We start from the raw sequence: 19912 nt of genomic DNA, 5'->3' as shown, positions 1-19912 counted from the left end.
AATGCTAATCAATCAGTCAATGAGTACTATATTTGTTTATGATGATTGTGCTAATAATGTTATTTTTCAAGGTTCTTCAATTTACCCTTTTTTAAGCAAGCTAATTTCTTGGGTTATTTCAGGGTTCTTGGTTTGGGCAAGACACTTTGAAAGTCTGTCACTTATGCACCCCACTTTTCCTTTTTCTTTGTTTACGTTTGTATGCTTCATTTTTTTTGTGTTTATATTTTCTTGTCAGTCACGCTCCGTGTTTCATTTTCCTTAACCCCATGGCTAAACCAAACCAGAGATGAAATGTTGAGTGGAGTTAGATATAGTTGAAACCTCTCCGCTTACATTATTTATGGGGGCCTGTCCGGGATTTACTACTGTTTAGGATCTCTGGTGGATTTTAATTCAAAAATCAAATTCTGTGTGCCATTTGGGGGGTGAAGCCTCAAGTTTAATTTGAAACCTTTATTCTTACCCTCCACCTGTCTTTTCTTACTTTCCACTTCCTTAGTTTATCTCAAGACATAAGTGACAGTGAAGATGGAGGCAGAGTATGTCCCTTCCAATGATGGGGAGCTGCCCCCTGAGTTGCCGTTTGAAGCTCAAGCTTGTGCTGAAGAGACCTTGTTAAGGAAGTCCCTGCGGTTGCAGTCCCTCTTGATCCAGTTTGTGCATCCTCAAGTAAGATATGATTACCTAGCTGGAGACTTCAGTGGGCCCACATCAGAGGACATTCTGGTATCAATGGATACAATAAGGAGACTAGTCATCCCTTCCTGGTGTGGCGCTTCAGTTGTCACTATGCAGCTTTCTGTGGATCAGACTGTGTGCCATATTGGTAAACTGTTGTCTGGGAGCACGGAAGTATGGAAGCTTGACTCTCCTGTGGAATGGACTTACAGAGATTGGCAAGCATTCTTCAACGCCCTATATGATGATAACTACTGGCTAAGAGTCAAACCCTCTGCCATTTGTGTTGAGCAGTTAACAGTCCCTTTGGGATCATCTGTTGGGAACCTGGGTCAGCCTAAAAATATGTTGCTACTACCTGTGTTAATGAGAATGTCCATATGGCCGGCAACAAGGTTGCCTCTCAATTGAGGTCAACACACATAAAGCAAGATTTGTCTAGTCTGGTGGACAGTCGTCGTTCCGGACGTCATCGAGCCCATGTTTTGGGGGAAATCTGTCTTGAGGACTCATCAAATGATAGCGAATCTCCCTCTGAGACTGGGGATTCAAATTATGGATCCCCCGATTTTCCTTATGGGAAGCGTGGTCATCGTCATTGTGAGGTGGTGAAGCCAGGAATATTTCAACTCGATGGCTGGCAGTCTGTTCGCCAATTTTTTGCCTCCTTTGAGCGCTATTTCCACCGAAAGTTTGAAGGCAGCTCCCGTGATTGTACTCAGGAGTTGGCTAACTTCTTACCTCCTGAAATGAAAAACTATTACAATGCTGTTGGTGGTCGCCGTTTGAAGTACCATGACATGAAAGCCGAGTTGATCTCTTGGCACAAATCGCAGAGGACTAAAGGTAGCAAGTACTGGCGAGATCTGCTTAGCAGCAGCCATATGAAGCCTGGTGAAACTTTAAAGCTTTACGCCATGCACTTACGTGACATAGGCCAAAAAGCATATCCTCACTCAGATCATGATTGTATTTGTGAAATAAGACATCAATATTTACTGACCGTGCCTCGCAAATTTGCTGACCATTCAGCACAGACATTAAATAAACAAGGATGATAGCCAAAGGGTTGGGCTAAAAAGCAATATAGCTCCCCCTGCAACATACCCCCCCCCCTACTAGCACAATCCTTTGTGAATCTTGCAAGTTTAAAAAATATTTTACTTCAACTTTTCTCAGTTTAAAATGTATTGCACCAGTAAGGAATTCTTAACTTACACATTTTACACACATTTTTGCACTAAATTAAGAAGAAAATTGCAATCAAATTCTTACAGTAAAAAATGTAATTTACAAACACTTTAAATTTACAAACACCGCAACCAATATTTAAAATTACATCACATAACAAAGAGAAATTCCAACGCAACACAGACTGATCACAGAGGTACAATTCTCTTCATCATAATGAGAGCTACTTTACAATACATCATTAGGATGCAGATTGATATCAATTACCATCTTTACTGTTCCCCCCCCACTTGGCTAAATCAAAATTGTCCGCAATATGATAAGGCAAAAAATAAAAATGCACTAGTTAACCTCAACACCAATGATGGCCCTAGGTTTTTGCAATAAATGAATGATGGCTACTAAATTTGCAATCTTTTTGCACGCACCTAAAATGGGTAACATTTAAAAGGTAAAACCAACACTACTTTAATAGGCTTATTAAACCCAAACTAACACTTTAGGGCAGTAAAAAAAATTGAAAATGACGCATTATGAGCTGACCCGTCTTCTTCTTAGAGCTCTTTCAATAGCAATTGCCTGGACATTAGGTAAATTCTGCACAGAGCCTCTTGATCGCGTGTGCCTGACATTGATCACTGATCTCTTCTCCATCTCACTGGCAAGTTCTTGAGCACCTTTCAATTTCATTAGTTTATGGTCCAGCTCTGGTTCAGGTGCGAACCCATCAAATAGTGATTGAGTATCCCTCAGGCACAGCATAGTCAGGACTTTCCCCTGAGTTGAAAGGGGCGCTCTCTGCTACAATGCTTACAGGGTCTTCTGGAATAGGAAGAGGTGTCAAGACAGCTGACGGAACACTTACAGAATTAGGTTCTACAATAGGCAACACATCTAGCTGCTGAGCATACAATTTCCACACATCAGTGTCCAGAATTAAGGCAACTTCAGGGTCTGTTCTTTCCCCCGGCTCATCCAGCATGTGCTGAGAGTTCAACGAGGACAAACTAAAATCTTCCTCATCATCCCAGTCATGAATGAGTTTATACAGTTCATTGACATGGTCAGACACATTAGGTGACTTATTTGTAAGTTCAAAATCCTGTTCAGGCATCTCAGCTTGTTCCAATGCCACTACTACTGGCCTTGAATTCAAAATACGTTTTTGTACCATGTTCTCAAAATAACATCCTCTACAAAGATTAACAGACTTAGACAACACTGAGCTACTAGAATTAGAAACAGAGGACAAAATTTCATTCCCTTTGTGGGAATGCTGAGGACTCAATGCATCAAATTGACTTGGAAAACCAAAGAATGAACCTGACTCACTGACCGAATCAAACATAGAATTGCTCCTATCTGCAGAGACAAGTGAACTCGATCCACTGGGACAATTTTTAAAGGTTGACAAGGTCTCAGACTCCAGACAAGATGAATCACTGCTACTAAACTCAATAGCCTGCAGATGTGTTAATACGCCTTCTTCACCGTCTAAAATCCCTTGACACTGAGTGTCCTTGGTTACTTCCTTATAGGCAGGATGATCAGCAATAAATTTAGGAGGCAAGTTATAGGCACGGAGTTGTGAATGGTGTGCTCTAACTACCTGCTCTGTCATCCGGCCTAAAAGCTGATAGGTGAGACCATTCTCATTGACCTTAACCACTTGTAATGGGCCCTTGAAGGTAGGAGACAACTTATTAACATTTAGAAAACCTTTGTGATGGACCTGCATAAGAACTAACTGTCCCACCTCAAAATTGAGAAACTTAGGGTGACCTAGCCTCCAATGCTGGACCAGCCCACCCTGCAATGGAGGTTCAGCTGCAGCCCTGTGTGCTTTAGATAAGAGGAACATGGATGGAGACATTTTCAACTCAGAATGATAAGTACTATTATTGACAATTAATGCTTTAGACAATGATACAGCCCAAGATGATGATTCATCTGAAAGGCTACGTAGAAAATTCACAATGGTGCGGTTCACCCTCTCCACTTCTCCGTTGCTTGACGGACAATATGGGGTGGTAAGTTATGGTGAACATTTGAGGAAATAAGAAATTCAGAAAAATCAGCAGAAATGAACTCAGGCCCATTATCTGTCAACAAATTAGTGGGAATGCATGGTAGACATGGAAAAATTCTGTGTGCAAAAGCATTAATGATGGTTGAGCTAGTTTTGTTCTTAATAGGAACAGCTGTCACCCACTTGGAGTAGTGGTCAACTGCCACTAAACAGCCAATATACCCTTCAGAGGTTTTTGGTAGAGACACAATATCAGCTGCCATCAGTTCAAATGGATAATTAAAATTAATCCTAATGGTTGGTGGAATGAATTGAGTTGAATATTCCTTCTGAATTTGACAATGGTGACATGAATTGCAAAGGTCTTTAACTATTTGGTACCAAGATGGATGCCACACAAGGTCCTGAAGCAAGTCAAGCAATTTATCCCTGCCAATATGTGCAAGATTGAAGTGAAACACAATTGAAAGTTCAACCATACAACCAAATGGAATAACCACTGTTGGAGAGGGATCATTATACAACATTATCCCATTAATAATTGATAATTTAGAACCATAACGCTTGAATGCATTTCACTTTTTAGGCCATGTTTTGACAGGCACTTCATGCTTTAGGTGCCGGAACAGCATCCACAACTCAGGACATTTAAACTGAAGTTGCTTGATAACCTGGTCATCCCTGAGCAAGGACAGGCCAGTCAGAGTGTCAGAGCTTCCACAAATTTTAAATCGCAAATCATGACTGCCAATTTCAATCTTAGGCTCAGGTTCCCTTGTCAACACTGGCAACAGATGAGTCCCAACAACATCCTGTATGCACCTAGGTGTCAACCGTGAAATGACATCAAGCCCAACTTTACAACAATTAGCCTTAAAATCAATAGAAATGTCATGGCACACCATGAAGTCATGTCCAAGTAAAAAACAATGTGGGAGCACATCATCCCCAACAATAGCTAGCTTGGGGCATTTTATATGTTCCAATGAGAAATGAGAGTTCCACAGTTTGAGTAATTGGCATCAACTTTCCAGAAAATCCAACAATGTCACATGGCCTCTCCTCTTTAATGCAAATGTTAGCACCTGACAGTTTTACAAGTTCAAGGGCTGCTGTTGAGATCAAACTGATCTCAGCTCCACTGTCCAAGATAGCACACACATTGTAATTCTTGAAACTCAAATAAACCTGAGGAAGAGAACTTACAGAATGCTTACAGATAATAGAACTTCTTTCAATAGTTAGCAGCTCCATTACAAATTCATCATCTGATTCACTGTCAGTGCCAGGACATTTTGTTGGTGCAACCTTGTTAGATATGTTAGTTGAATTACCAACACAGCTACTAGTATCTGGACAAGTATAGCCATTAACTTCAATTAAAGGATTGAAATGTATCCCGCTGATACACTAAGTGAATGATCATGGGATAATTATCAAATTGGTAAATGACTGGCTGGTCAGTCCAGAAGTATACAAAAATGCGGACTTCAAAAATTCTGCTCACTACCAGTAGCACATACAGAGATGGCAGCTGACCAACATTACGCATGAGTTTGAGGTTCTTACGTGCATTCCTGTCAAGGTCAATATTATATTTTACAGCATTATTCAACAGATCATCAACAACAAGTGCTCTCAGGGCTGCATCATCTTTGGGTAACTTACTATGACTGCCAACAGCTCTGGACAAAATGCGCATTAGACTATTAAACAGGGATTCTCCTCCTCCTGCAGGTGCCAACCCATCCAATACTAGGCCTGGAGGTAAGGAATTTGCATTAAACACATCAACGGGAGGAAGTGGAGATCCAATGCGTGATAAAGCATCTGCTGCAGAATTCAGGTGACCAGGGACATAGACAATTTCAAAATTAAAATCTGATAATTCTTCAACTGTTCTGGCCAGCCGTGAACAAACAATTTTCATGTTGTGCAGATGCACCAGGGGCTGATGGTCAGTATACAGATTGAATGAGATCCCATACAAGAATGGCTTGAAGGTCTTAATTCCCCAATGCAAAGCAGTTAGCTCTCTCTCAAGGGTAGAATAATTAAGCTGTATATTAGTAAAGGTCATAGAAGCAAAGCCAATTATTTGGTGTGCTCCTTCCTGCATCTGGGCTAAATAGGCACCAGAGCCATATGCAGAGGCATCCACCCACAGTTCCAATTTAGCTGCCCCATCACTGTAATCTGGATAGGCCAGCTCTACATCCTGTTGCATTTCCCTCTTAAGTTTATCAAAAGCATTAAGCATATCAGGAGTCCATTCTAGCAGCTTAGATTTCCTACCACCAGTCAAGCAAGAGAGGGGTTTTTGTATCTCAGAACAATTGGGGAGATACTTTCTTTGAAAATTTATTAACCCTAAAAACTCTCTCAGCTCCCCAACCGTTTTTGGCTGAGGGTACCGGGCAACTTTCTCCACATATGTGGGCAATTTCCTTAAGCCTGACTGGCTAACAAGGTGGCCAAGGTATTCTACCTGCGACTTAAACCAATCACATTTACTAGGTTTTATTTTAATACTATATATTTTCAAAGTCTGCAGAACCTTAGAGACCAACTGAATATGCTCATCAAATGTGGAACTCATGAGTATGTCATCAATGTATGCTATTACTTTGTTGGAGGGGAAAGTACTAAGAACTGCTTGAATTTCCTGCTGAAATGCGGATGGAGCATTGCGAAGGCCAAAACTTAATCACTTAAACTGCCAATGGTTTCTAGGGGTGGAAAATGCAGTCAAAGGTCTACTTTCCTCAGCAATTGGTATCTGGTAGTAGCCTCTAACTAAATCAAGCCTAGTGAAAAATTTAGTTCCATGTAATCCAAAGACAGAATCTGCTAAATTAGGTACTGGGAATTTATCTGGTATGGTAACCTTGTTCAACTGCCGATAATCTATGCACATTCTAACCGAACCATCTTTCTTGCGCACAGGAACAACTGGTGAGGACCATGGTGAGCTACTTGGCTCAATCACGTCCAAACTACTTAACTCCTGACACTGTCGCTCAATCTCATCAGCCACAGGCTGCGGAAAGCGTCGAGGTCTTTGGAAGATAGGCGTGTTATTACTAAGTTTTATCTGGTGCTCTGTAACGCAAGCTAAACCAATATCTGCATCTCCAGAGCTAAACACAGGACCATAAGTAGCTAACATAGAAATAACTTCCTCCTGCTGCTCTGGATCAAGCTCATCAAGTGAGACAAGAGATCTCAGTTCATCTCTAGTAAAGTATTTATGAGCAGTAACCTCAGCTTCAGGCAGCTGCACAGCTGTAGACATAGTCCAAACAACCTGCCCTTTTCTAACATTTGCAGTTATATCACTAGCAGCCATTAATACAAATTTAGTCTCACATTGGGCCAGACCAGCAAAACCTCTAACTTGATCTACAAGAGAGTGTTCAATGCATTCATCTGAATAATATAGAATTTGGTCTGACCCCACTGGTGGTACATTACATTCTATGGGCACAGCTGCTGATTGACCAGGTTCAATTCTAACATCCGACATAGCCCTACAACAAAGATCAACAAGCATAATGCTCTGTGCTCCCCCCACAGAATCCACATAAATCTCAGCATCACCACCATCAGGCAAGTGTTTGATAATCAATCGTTTCTTAGCACAAAATTCAATACCATTAGCTCTGAGAAAATCAACACCCAACAACAGTGAGACATTCATGTTAGATATTGCTGGGAACACAGAAAATGAGGTCTCTGACATAGGTACACCATGAATAGAAAATGAACACTTCACTTTGCCTACACATGAAAAGTTGTTCTGCCCAATCACATTAAAAACACTTTCATCTTCACTAATGGGCAATTTCAGTTCATTAGCAAGTTCTCGTGAAATGAGTGAGGACACTGCATCGGAGTCAACTACTGCTAAAACACTTCTATTTCCAAATGAAACAAGAACTTTTAAAAGAGATGTTTGTGGTTTGCCCACTAAATTCACTAGTTTTCCAGGCACTGATCACACAGCTGTAGACAAGTCTGATTGATCTCTACCAGCCATGGCATTGATAACCTCATCCACAGGAAGTCAAGGAACAGCCTGTTGTTTAGCAGCTGCCAGCCCCCCAGGCAAAGAAGTACTGCCTGCAGGAACAGCAGATGTGACTTGAGCTGTAGAGGGCTGCAAGTCATTAGTAGTTGTAGGTACGTTTTTCCCAATTGGGGCTTGCAATTCTGGCCTCAATGGTCCCCCAAGTCCATTGAGACATTTCAGTTTCCCGGAGTTCTTGGCATTTGCTTAGACTGATGATCTTTCTTACCCCGGGCTTTATACTTAGGATTGTATTTGGGACATCTTTCCAAGTGATGTTTCCCACCACAGATTAAGCATAATTTAGATGCTCTCCAACAGTCTGATCTGCGGTGGTTTGGCTTTTTACAATAAGTGCAATTAATATTTGGTTTGGAGCGATTGGTTGGTTTGTCAGGAATCAACTGGGAAGTAGAATGATCCAGAGAGCTCCTCTTACCTTGAGACTTAGCCACTGGGCTTGGGCTACCAGTGCTGTGAGACCCAGAGCTGCGAGAACCAGAGAACACTCGCGTTCCTTGAAGGTACACTTGAGCAACTGATGGCTCACTAATAATGCCTTGAGAGGTCTCAGCGCCCAGTGGTGATACCACATGACTGACTTGAGTTTTTCCTTCTGAAGGTCTCTGGCCATTTGTAGGATACTAGTAAAGTTAAGATGCTTCCTCTTTCCAGATGAGGTAGCTTTGAGCATCCTCTCAGCATCAATAATTTTAGTAGTCATGGCAGCTGGTAATGACTTCAAAAAGTGATGCCTCAATTGGGTAGCACATTCTTTTTTATCTCTAGGGAAAGCAAGTTCAGCAAGCTCTGTCAACCTCATGCCATAGATATCTAAGCTCTCACCAGGTTCAGGGCTGGCCTTTTCAAGCTCAGCACGCCAATATTTCTTACCACCAATCTTTAGTTTTCTGTAATAATCCAACAACTGCTTCTTCATTTCAGGGTATTTGAGTTTTCTACCCCCACGCACTTTGAATACCGTTAGAAGGTCACCCTCCAGAAAATCAGACAATTTTTGAGTTTGGTCATAAGTTGTTCCCTTGAATTGTTTTTCAAAATACCTCTCAAATGTTTGGAGGAACTCAGCCAGAGTTTGTCTACTGTTTATGGAGAACTTAGGAGGGACCACCACTTCACGCCGATCAGACACTAGCTTCCACTGATGGCGTGAGGGTTCTGGCATGGGAGGGTCTTCATCATCAGAATTCTCTGTTGAAAGGCTCTCATCCGAGGGTGAACTAGCTACTGATGAGGCCTCAGTAGAGGAAACTACAATTTCCTCCACTTTGACAACTTTTTTGTTGGCACACTTCATCTTCTTATGGCATTTCTTCTTTACCTTGTGGGATGAAGACTTGCAAATCTCAGCAGTCAATAAACCAGAACTAAAAGTTGGATTGCAAATATTCTTTGATGGTGCTGCCACCACCTCAGTCAAGATGTGAGTACAACGGCTCTCCACAGGCACTCGAGACCAGTAGCAGTCAGAAGCAATAGTTTGAAGTGTGGCATACCACTCCTTGTAGGTTAAGCACTCTTCTGGGTTCTCACAGTTGATAAGCAATAAAGCATCAGACTGGGCTAGAAGTTGACTTAAATGATCAGCTGCTTGGTCACTCAATACTTGAGCAGCAGCAAATCCGCCACCCAGCCAGCAAGGAAACAGTCCATCGCAATTCATCCAGAACTGGAAGCAAATTAGGGTTTACATTAAAGCCAAATTTCCCATTCACAAAATCTGCTCGTACTTGAGGACTTGGGAATTGGGTGAGCAGAGATTGTATGGTAACCACTTCACTTAAGGTTGAAGTAGCAGTACTATTTTCTGCATTCTGCTGAGTTTGGGTTTTTGGAACATTCTCAGCCCCAGCAGTGGGTGGGGAAATGGATGACATGGCCAGTCCTGGCTCAGAAGAGCTGCCAGAATCCTGGTCACCGTCTGACTCCACTCCAGCAGCCGCACCCTGTCCATGCTCCACTAAAACTAAATTTTGAGAGGGTGGGTGTTTGGTGTTTTGAGCCATTGTTCTGGATTACTAGTTATGAAGTTAGAAATAAATAATGTAAGGGAAAAGATATCCCGTCGGAGATGCCAAATGTTGCCGCATGTCTCCCGCGGGTGAGGCAAACACGTCGCCTACTTCTACTTGATAGGTTGGCAACAACCTACTTGGGAAGTGGATAATGATGAGACTAAAATTGATCTTTTATTACTGACAAATGAAATGGAATTTCGATTACAGTTCAATTAAATGGCTCTAGGTTACGAAATGAATAAGTGTGGTGCATAACTGAGTGAAGAATGGCCTAATATAGGAGCATGGAACAAACGTGCATAGGAGTTAAAGAACTAAGGAGAATAGGAAACATGGAGCGTAGGAGCATGGAAATTAAGGAACTAACTAGAACAGGAGCATGGAAATGAGGAGTGTAGGAGCATGGACCAACGTACATAGGAGCATGGACAAGATGCATATGTGATCTGCCATAAAAAGAAAGTAAAACTTATTAATTTTATGCATCATAGCCCTAAGACTATAAGATAAAAAATTGGATTAAATATGAACAAGCATTAAATAAACAGCAGAAAAACAGTAATAATCAAGAACCTTTATGATGATATCAAACTTGTATTGCAGCAAACAGCTTAATGAAGAATTAATGAAAACCAAAATATATAGCTTGCAGAATTAAAACACACTGAACACAAAAGAAAATAAAAAAAACAGAGCATAGTCACATAAATATAAACCATTTGTAATATAAAATAAATTGAGCAAAAAATGAAAATATGCAATAAACAATCACTCACTTCCTCTCAAGTGGTGAGTTAGTTTAGGTTCCCATACTGGTGCAGTTATTAGTTATTCATTGGAATTTTACATTAGAATTATGCTTGGCTTTGGAATTTACTTTACGTTAATGATTTTATTTCCTTGTCTGGACTAGAGAAAGAGAAAAAAGGAAAAGTACATAATAAGTTACATAATGAGAAATCACAGCACAGACATTAAATAAACGAGGATGATAGCCAAAGGGTTGGGCTAAAAAGCAATATAGCTCCCCCTGCAACAGTATCTCGGAACCTCAAACTTGGTCCTGTTGAACTGCATGTTGTTCACTTGGGCCCAGTCTGATATTGCAGAGAGGTCTTCTTGCAACCTCTCTCAGTCCCTCCTGTCCGTTATGGTCATTAGTATCCTGGTGTTGTCCGCGAATGACGATGCAGTGGCGTGGTTCACAGCCACATCTATGTCGGCGATGTGAATGAGGAAGAGGATTGGGCCGAGTACCATTCCCTGTGGTACTCCACTCATCACCCTAGCCTCGCTCGATCTCGAGCCTCCTACAATGACAGCTTGTAGTCTCTCTGTCAGGAAGCTGTGGATCCATGCCAGCAATTCACCTCCGACTCCCAGCAGTCTTAATTTTCTGGAGAGCACTCCATGGTCAACTTTGTCAAACGCTTTCGCGAAGTCCAAGTACACCACGTCCACCCCGGCCCCCTCCTCCAGCATGGCCAGGATTTGGTGGTGATGCTCCAGTAACTGAGACAAACAGGAACAATTTTGTCTGAAACCGTGTTACCTTCTGTTGAAAAGGTCAGTGTCTTCCATGTACTGCACCAACCTTCTGGCAACAACCTTCTCAAATACTTTGATTACATGTGATGTTAATGTAACGGGCCTGTAATTTTGGGGTTTGTCTCTTGCACCTCCTTTGTAGATAGGGGTAATTAGCCCTAATTTTAGGTCACTTGGAACATTTCCTTCTCTCAATGATGTTTTCCAGAGCAAAGTCAGAAGGACCTTTAGTGCACTGACACGTTTTTTCAGTAATACTGCAGGGACCCCATCTGGCCCGGGAGCTGAGTACGTAGATAATTCTTGGATACTCCTCTCTAGTTCTGGTGTTTCAAACTTGATGTTCATCAGCTCCCACTCCCCTGCAAGTTCTTGAATGACTCCAATTTTGTTCTTTTGTCTTGAGTATTGGGGTTCGCTGAATACTTTTTCAAATTGAGCTCACAGAAGTTTGCACATGCCCTGGTCGTCTCCAACAAGGACATTGTTATTTTTCAGAGGCCCCACTGAGGCTCTGATTTTAGCCTTTGACCAGGCATATTTGTAGAAATATTTGAGATTCTCTCAAATGGCAGACACTGATTGCGCCTCCGCAATTTGTTGCTTGGCCTCGTGTGAGTCCTGCAACTGTCGCTCAGTTTCCTTGCAACTGTCGCTCAGTTGCCTTGCAACTGTCGCTCCCTGGCGTCCCATTCCACCAGGATCAGACACTCCCCTAGCTCCGCTTGCCTGGAGTGCGGGGATCCCCTCCAGTCCATTCTGCACCTCTTTGCCTGCCCGCCTTCCCCATGTCTCTCAGCATCTCTCACTGTGGGACAGCCCCGTGGAGGCAGCGGCTTTCCTGGCCACCTGCCCTGCCTTCGCCCATCTCCCCCCTCTTCCGGTGCCTGCCCCCCGCCCACCACCAGAGCCTTCCCCCTGGCGAGCATGACGGTCCCAACGAACAACAACAACATGTTTTAAAAAGAAACAATGGTGTAAAGATCTAACTGGAAAACATAAAAATTCTTCCTTTTTTTTCTAGTCTGACATGGCATTTGTGTACATGCTAAGTTGTATGAAGAACTCAAAATATGTATTAGATCATAGGAGATGATCTCTAAATAGTGATTAACATGTATGCATTAGGTTCCACATTTCACTGTGCAATCCTGAGGTTCCAGATGGTGAGATCTTATATTTACTATTACCCAGGCCTAGGCTGTATGCAGAGTAACATGTATACTGCACACAGAGTATAACATGTATACAGTTGTGAGCACCTAACTGACCACATTAGAGTGCAATACAGATGCAGCAGCCTTTCTTTGAACTATTCTCGGCAGTAGCAGAAGCCACTTTAGACGTGGTCAGAAGTTATTGAGTGCACAATATTTTTTACTAATTTAGGCTAAGAATGATAATTTTTTCTCTACCATATGTAAGTTTCATTTAAATAAAACTCAATATTAATTGATAACCAATGAAATTCAAAGTATATTTGCATTACATATTTTACCACCAAGCACTAGATACACTATATGAAGTCTCTTTTACATATAGTAACCTGAGCAAATGTCATGTCAACAATTTTCTTCAAAAATAGTCACTTTAAAATTTTGATATTTTTGAGCATTGGCAGGCATTTGCACTTATATGATCACCTTGACTTTTTAAGCAACAATATTACCATCTTGAATTTTTCTTTTCATGTAAATGAAATTATCAGTCAATTGATACAGTTAACTATCATAAACCTACCTGCCATACCTTCTTGGATAGCCATTAAAGTTAAGGTAATAAGAAGCTGATATGGACTTTCTCCCCTATCTTGCTTCTAACAAATCGTCAAATATTCTCAGAAAATACACAAGCGCAGCAGAGTGCTATGTCATATATGATTTCTCTAACTCTTGCATGATCTGAGATTGTTTTGACCACATTGGCAGGTAGCCCATTACAATGTGTGTGATGTAGGCATCTCTTTTGGATGCCCATTAGTACTGATCCATAATTATGTGATGTTTCTATCATTTTTTTTATTGCAGGTGTTCTTTATGCTTGAAAAATTTGCACACATGTCAAGTAAAGTTTTATGAGCCCATAAATAATAATTGAAAGTAGAGTTCCTGCTTGCTGCACCTTTGTAAGTTCAATCTTTTTATGCAAATCAATCTAACCCAATTATGGTCAATATGTTCTGCAATAGAATTTAGTTGCATTTTTTATTTGTATATTAATAATTTTGCTAGTTTATTATTTTTTTAATGTCTATTCTGAAACATCATAAAAATACAGAGACACTCATTTCTGAAACCTGTAAAAGAATGTATGAACAATTATAAGATATACTTGCTCCTATGCATTTTCCCAATTCTGCACATTAGAAGAATTAATTACAGTTTATCAATTTATTATATGCAGTTCGTCCCCTAAAATTTGTATATACGGTATTTCAAATTGAAGAATACAGTTGAAAAGGGTAGCTATCCAATTTTAATTTTATTCAATTTCATAATGTTACCTCATATAATTGAATTGATTTTGCTGTCTGTCTTCAAAAAACTTTTATAGACAAAAAAAATTTTGACCTTCAAAAATCTTTATAAGAGGTATGAATTTTATTGTTCAATACAAAACTTTTATTCAATTTATCATATACGGAATAGTTTTTTGATATGGTAACAGTAAACCCTCTGTATGAAATGATTTTCAGATAATTGCAGTGGCATGATAACATAGCCACAATCTCTAACTAGTGGCTGTGGTGGTCTTATTGTGAGTGATTTTTAGTGACCAAATACATAGGTAGGTAACTTGCCAGCCAATTGGTGAAAGAGAATCATAAAATTAGATGTAGGTACCTAATCTGATTTCATTACTTTCTATCTCTCATACCAATGATTTGCCTGAAAATACAAAGTTTGATGTAAAATTATTTGCAATGTTTTCAAGTACATCGCCCTAAAAAAATCTTGTGTTGCAGATTATTGTGAGGATCACCTGAGTTGTGGCACCAAACTGCTCAAGTTTCTTCTGGCCAAAACTTTACCTGAGCAACATTATGAGTGTGAGTTTTGTTTGATTTGCTGCTCCCTTCTTCTATTCAATCAAAACACAATTTAATGACTGCTGAAATGTCTTTTGTAGTCTGTTGCTCAAATATTCATTTTTTACAACTCATTGAATGACAATTTAAAAAGATTCTGTGGTATATATAGACTGTTGATGGAATAATAATCAATTTATTGTGTTACCGGTACTTATTGCCAGTTGATGTTCTGTGCTGGCTTGGTATTGCCAGTTGTATATTTTGATATAAATTGGACCATCCTTTCTGTTAAACAGCCAATTACGTCCTTGCTTTCTTTTGCAGAATTTTCAAGTTTCTGCGCTGCATAATGAATTGGCTCAAATTTCTGCTGAACGAGCACAGCTTTTCTTTGACAGTGTGATAGAAAAGTACACATGCAAAAGCTTGAAGATGCAAGCTCCACAGGTGGAACTGAGTGACATATATCCCCAGAATGACTTGATTGGAACAACTTGTGATTATCTTGCAGAACATGGTGATAGTGACAATGATTATGTTCCATTCTCTCCTAAGCAGCTTAAACGCTACAAGAAGCTCAAGCAATTCAAGCAAAAGAAGCATAAAACAATAGAGAACAATATAAGATGTAGTGTGGCCAAGCGTGCATTGTTAGACTTACATTCCACAGAACAAATTTCTGAAAATGAGCTTGAATGTATACCTGTAGCAGAACTCCTGACATTACCTGAGAAAGTGAATTCCAATCACAAGAATAGTGATGCAAAGTTGGGCACATGCTCAAAAAATAATTCAAGTGACGAAGTTAAATTTTGCGCCATGGCCAAGAATAATAGCTGCTCCACAGTTGGTGGCATTAAGAAACTTTTGTTCAACCAAAAAGCTAATGAAAATCTGTTGTTCAGGACACATTTAAATGCTATACAGGACAACGCAATTGAAGAGACAATTACAGAGGATAACAATACATCCTGCAAGTCTCAGAGAAGAGAAGCAGATTCGTGTGCTGGCACTTCTAAGAATGGTCTAATAGCAAAACGAGGGAAAAGATGGCCAAGAAAACAGAACGAACTTCAAATGCTCTTAAATGACAATTATATCAAAGAATTCATGGAAGTTGACTTGCACAACAATACTGACCCACTGTTAACCCACACAAACTATCCCAAAACACGCTCTCAATCATTGCTTTATTTACAAAACAGACAGATGAAAAAATCTTTTGTAAAACTTGGAACTCCTTCAAATCCCACTCAATGTACCCCTACAAAGAGTAAAGTGTGGGCACAAAGAGTAGATCTACAAAGAGTTCCATCCTGTAAGTCTCAGCAAGAGGCTATCGATTCTTCATGTGCAGCCACTTCCCAAGATGGATCAATGATAAAACGAGAAAGACGGCGGCCGAGAAAAAGCAAGGAACCACTGACAGACTCTCCTTTCAACAGCAATAATGCTCAAGTGTCACTGCACATGGATGAAGCTTGTAACAATCTTGAAAAGCAAGATCAAAATAGCAAATCCACACCTACTGCTTTACATCATTGTGAAATAAAAAAAGCGCATACTCAGCAGTCATTCACCACACTTCCAAAGGCCATTGAAGGTACACCAATAAAAGAAGACAATTCATCCTACAAGTCTCAGAGCAGAGGAATGAATTCATGTAGAGCCACTTCTCAGAATGGATCAATGATAAAACGAGGAAGAAGACGGTATAGGAAAAGTGAGGAACTGCAAATGCTCCCCACCGACAGTCCTTTTGACAGCAATAATGCCCAAGTGTCATCACACATGGTTGAAACCTGTAAAAGTCTGTGCAGTGCTAATAATGTTAAACTTCAGGATCAAAAAGGTACCTCCTTATCTTCTTTGTTGCTTCCAAAGGAAACAAAAAATCCGCATGTAGAGCAATCACTCGGTACACCTTACAATGCCCTTCAAGGTTCATTTACAAAGAGTAAGGCTCCATCGTCCATGACTCGCAAAGCGGCAGTAGAAATGTGTGCAGGCATTCCTCAAGATGAACAGTTGCCTAAACGAGGATTAAGACGGCCTAAAATAAATAAAGACCGATGCCAGTCACCTGACACTCTTTTCAAAGAGTTAATGGAAGTAGACTCGCAAAGCAGTACTACCCAAGTGTCGTTACACGTGGGTAAAACTTGTAACAGTTTGTGCAACAATAATAACCTGGAAATTCACAATCAAGAGGACAGCTCCACGTCTTCTGCCCTACAGTATGGCAGAAAAATAAAACCTGTCTGCAGTCAAGACACATTAGGGTTTCATAGGAACCTAATTAGGGATAAAATCAGGGTTAACAATGATCTCTCTGTATCGTCGAGTTGTGAAAACAACTTAAATTCTCTACAGGCTGAGCATGTCCCACAAAGTAGTGGGGATGATGAAGCTTATGTCAGTGGTGGCAGCGAAGTTTCTTTTGCTGTTGATGACGTGCCATTTACGATCCCTCGATTGTTTGGAAAACAACTTGATTCCTCTATTCAGGTTTCGAATAATTTTACTGAAAAAGGTGAATACCTACCCAACTTGATGAAAGTTTTAGAAATAACGAAGGATATGCTCACACAGCATCGTTTTTCAGGTTCCATTTGTGAAAAATTGAGATCAGTGAGGTTTCCATCAAATGTGAGTGGAATTTTCGTGTGCCTTGATGATGGCTCACATGGATTTTTTGACAGCCTTGACGAATGTAAGGCAGCTCTGGCTCGTGCAAACAGGAGTTATGAGAACTTGCAATGTGTGTACTTGAATCCAGAGCCCCGTGTAATCCACACGACCAAACAATTTGTGTGCAGTGCAGTGGCAGTGCCTCCTGCTAGGCTGTCATCAATTGCTGAAGAAAGTTTTGTGGGGCATAAATCGAATTCAGATCCAGAAAGATTGATGGAAACTCGTAGAATCGTAGATGATACTCGTGAAACTGAATCTAAGAATGACGAAAGCATGATATCGACCTACGAAATGCCAAAACTAAATCGAGAACTTAGCATTACTCTTGTGAAATGCGACGTTACGAATTCGCTCAACGAGTCCCACAAGAAAGTGGAAAGCATTCAGTCAGTGGTCAAAGTTCCCGATTCCTCAATGAATATTGCTTCAAAATCACCAGAACCTATACAACCTCGATGTAATGAAGCCGACGAGTGTGCAGCAACACTGTCCAGATCTTCATCATGTGGGATAGATCAAACTTCTGTTCCCGTTTCGGTTGAGGTTCCGTCGGTGAATAATATTGAAGATCGCGTAGTGCATGCGACATTCGATGACCAACGAGCGTCTCAGAATATCAAGAGCGATATCAAGCTGAACAACCAAACTACTGGCGTGCCTCAAATATCTCCAGCTTCTAATACACACCATGGGAAACGGAAATTGAGGAACCAAGTTCAATGTTCTTACATTTCAGAGTCTGCAAATACTGCTAATCCAACCCCTTTGACGCCTAGTATCTCGAATCAAGTGGGTTTTGTTCAGCAGCCAAATCAAGATTATGAATTATCCTTGTGGAAAAACGATCAAAATAACCAAGATTTGCCTCAGGTGCCTCGAAGATCAGGACGACGTCTAAGAAATAATAAGGTTCCTACTAGGCAGTTCGTAGGTAACTCTCCCAATGCGACCAAAAGTGGAGGCAGGCCTATGACGAGACAAACTGAACTCGGAGGTGAGCAAAAAACTCCACTCAAGAAGCAATCTCGGTTAAGGAAGAAAGCGACATGCGTCGCGTCGACAGAGGAAACCCCTTATGAGTTTTTAGGGACTTCACTGAGATCTGGCGAGAACCATAAGAATAAAGAATCACCAGTTTTGGAAGAGATTCCTCGAGCTGGACCGGAAAATTGCATAGTGTCTGATTCTGAAACTCCATTGATCGATTCTGCTGGTGCCAATGTAGAAACTCTGAGTGAGCGACCGAAAGCTTGTGAGCAGCCGGATTTATGTTGGTTAAATTATGTAGACGAGCAGTCAGATTTCAGATTACATACTGAACCAGTCATAGGTGAGACCGATATTGAGTCACACCACCAGTCAAAGAATTACAGAAGCAAGGATGAGTCTGACACAACAACGGAGACGGTACATACAAAACGTCTATCATTCGGTTTTTATGATAGCGATGACAGCAGCGAGGATGAAATTATCCAAGACTGGCTCTGCCGACCAGTTGTGCCAGAGGCCTCAGCGCTGTGTGGCCTCAGCCAGCCCCAACTCGACTTCGACGTGTACGACCCCTTCATGTCCAAACGAATGATCGAGTCCATGTTCTGTGATGAGTCTTGAACTCTAATAACGAACAACACAATGGCTATGTTTTAATATTCGCACCTTTATCGTCTAGATGCGTGTGTAGCATTTAAGTACCTACACTAATATTTCTTATATTTAAGTTATATTTTTGAAGCTGGACTTGATTTAGGCTACGACCTGTACAGTTTTATCTTCGTAGATTTGTTGTTTAAAAGAGATGAAGATTGATATGTTGGCGGCACTGGGTTTCTGAGCACCAGACTAGTGAAAATGAACTGGCTTAACCAGTCTTGATAATAATTTTTTTCTTTTCCGCTGCTGAGAACATAATTTCAACTAACATTCGCTCCTGCCGTGTGCAACATGCAGACTTGACATCCGTATGGAAATCGAATAACGTGTAACCACATCAGACTTGCTGCTCATATTTGTTGGCATAAGTATTATGATACGTCAGCTGGTAGTTAATATTGCAATTTATTTTCCACATTTTTTTTTCAAACCATCTCAAAGGCGTTGCTTTAAAACTAATAAACGGAATGGATTTGGATGAATGAATCCATTGCGAGTTCAGTCGAAATCGATCTTGTGGAACTTCTGAAATCATTTATATACTTGTTTTGCGTTAGTGGCACTTTATTAAGCTACTTAAGTCTTTGTCGTCACAGGTGTAATAATTGAAAAGAGTTTTATGATGCTATGAATCTTGTTTGTAATCTAGTTTCCGTTGTGTGGCAAAACTCATCAGTGATGTAGCTCGTGAACGTAACCATCCCAAGAAAACTTGTGACTATGAGTTCATTAAATTTACTGTTGTTTTTATGTCTTTACCTCTTTACCATCGAAATTCGTCTACGTGCCATCGTCCATGTACTGAAAGGCCATCGGCTAAGTGCGCAGGTTTATTATTTTTACTGTTACTTTATATTCCTGAATCTCAATTCAGTTCGAGTAAGGATTTTTTTTAATTCAAAACGGAAATTTCTGCCAATAGGTTCAATTCCAAATCTCCGACCAGAATTCGGTGTTTTTCCTGCATGGAAGTAAGAAAT

At 40.6% G+C, this 19912-nt stretch overlaps 1 protein-coding gene across 1 annotated transcript; it reads left to right on the top strand.

The window, feature by feature from the left end:
* Positions 1 to 13589: 13589 nt before the first annotated feature.
* Positions 13590 to 19678, top strand: LOC108666583. The gene is made up of 3 exons (XM_018153491.2): positions 13590 to 13682; positions 14523 to 14606; positions 14913 to 19678. Exons 2-3 carry the CDS (start codon positions 14601 to 14603, stop codon positions 18891 to 18893), a joined length of 3987 nt encoding a protein of 1328 aa, XP_018008980.1. The 5' UTR covers positions 13590 to 13682; positions 14523 to 14600; the 3' UTR covers positions 18894 to 19678.
* The last annotated feature ends 234 nt before the right edge of the window (positions 19679 to 19912 follow it).

The sequence above is a fragment of the Hyalella azteca genome, unplaced genomic scaffold (genome assembly GCF_000764305.2).
Source record: "Hyalella azteca isolate HAZT.00-mixed unplaced genomic scaffold, Hazt_2.0.2 contig5294, whole genome shotgun sequence".
Classification (NCBI taxonomy): domain Eukaryota; kingdom Metazoa; phylum Arthropoda; class Malacostraca; order Amphipoda; family Hyalellidae; genus Hyalella; species Hyalella azteca.
The sequence above is the reverse complement of the archived record's forward strand: the minus strand, read 5'-3'. Positions and strand labels throughout refer to the sequence as shown.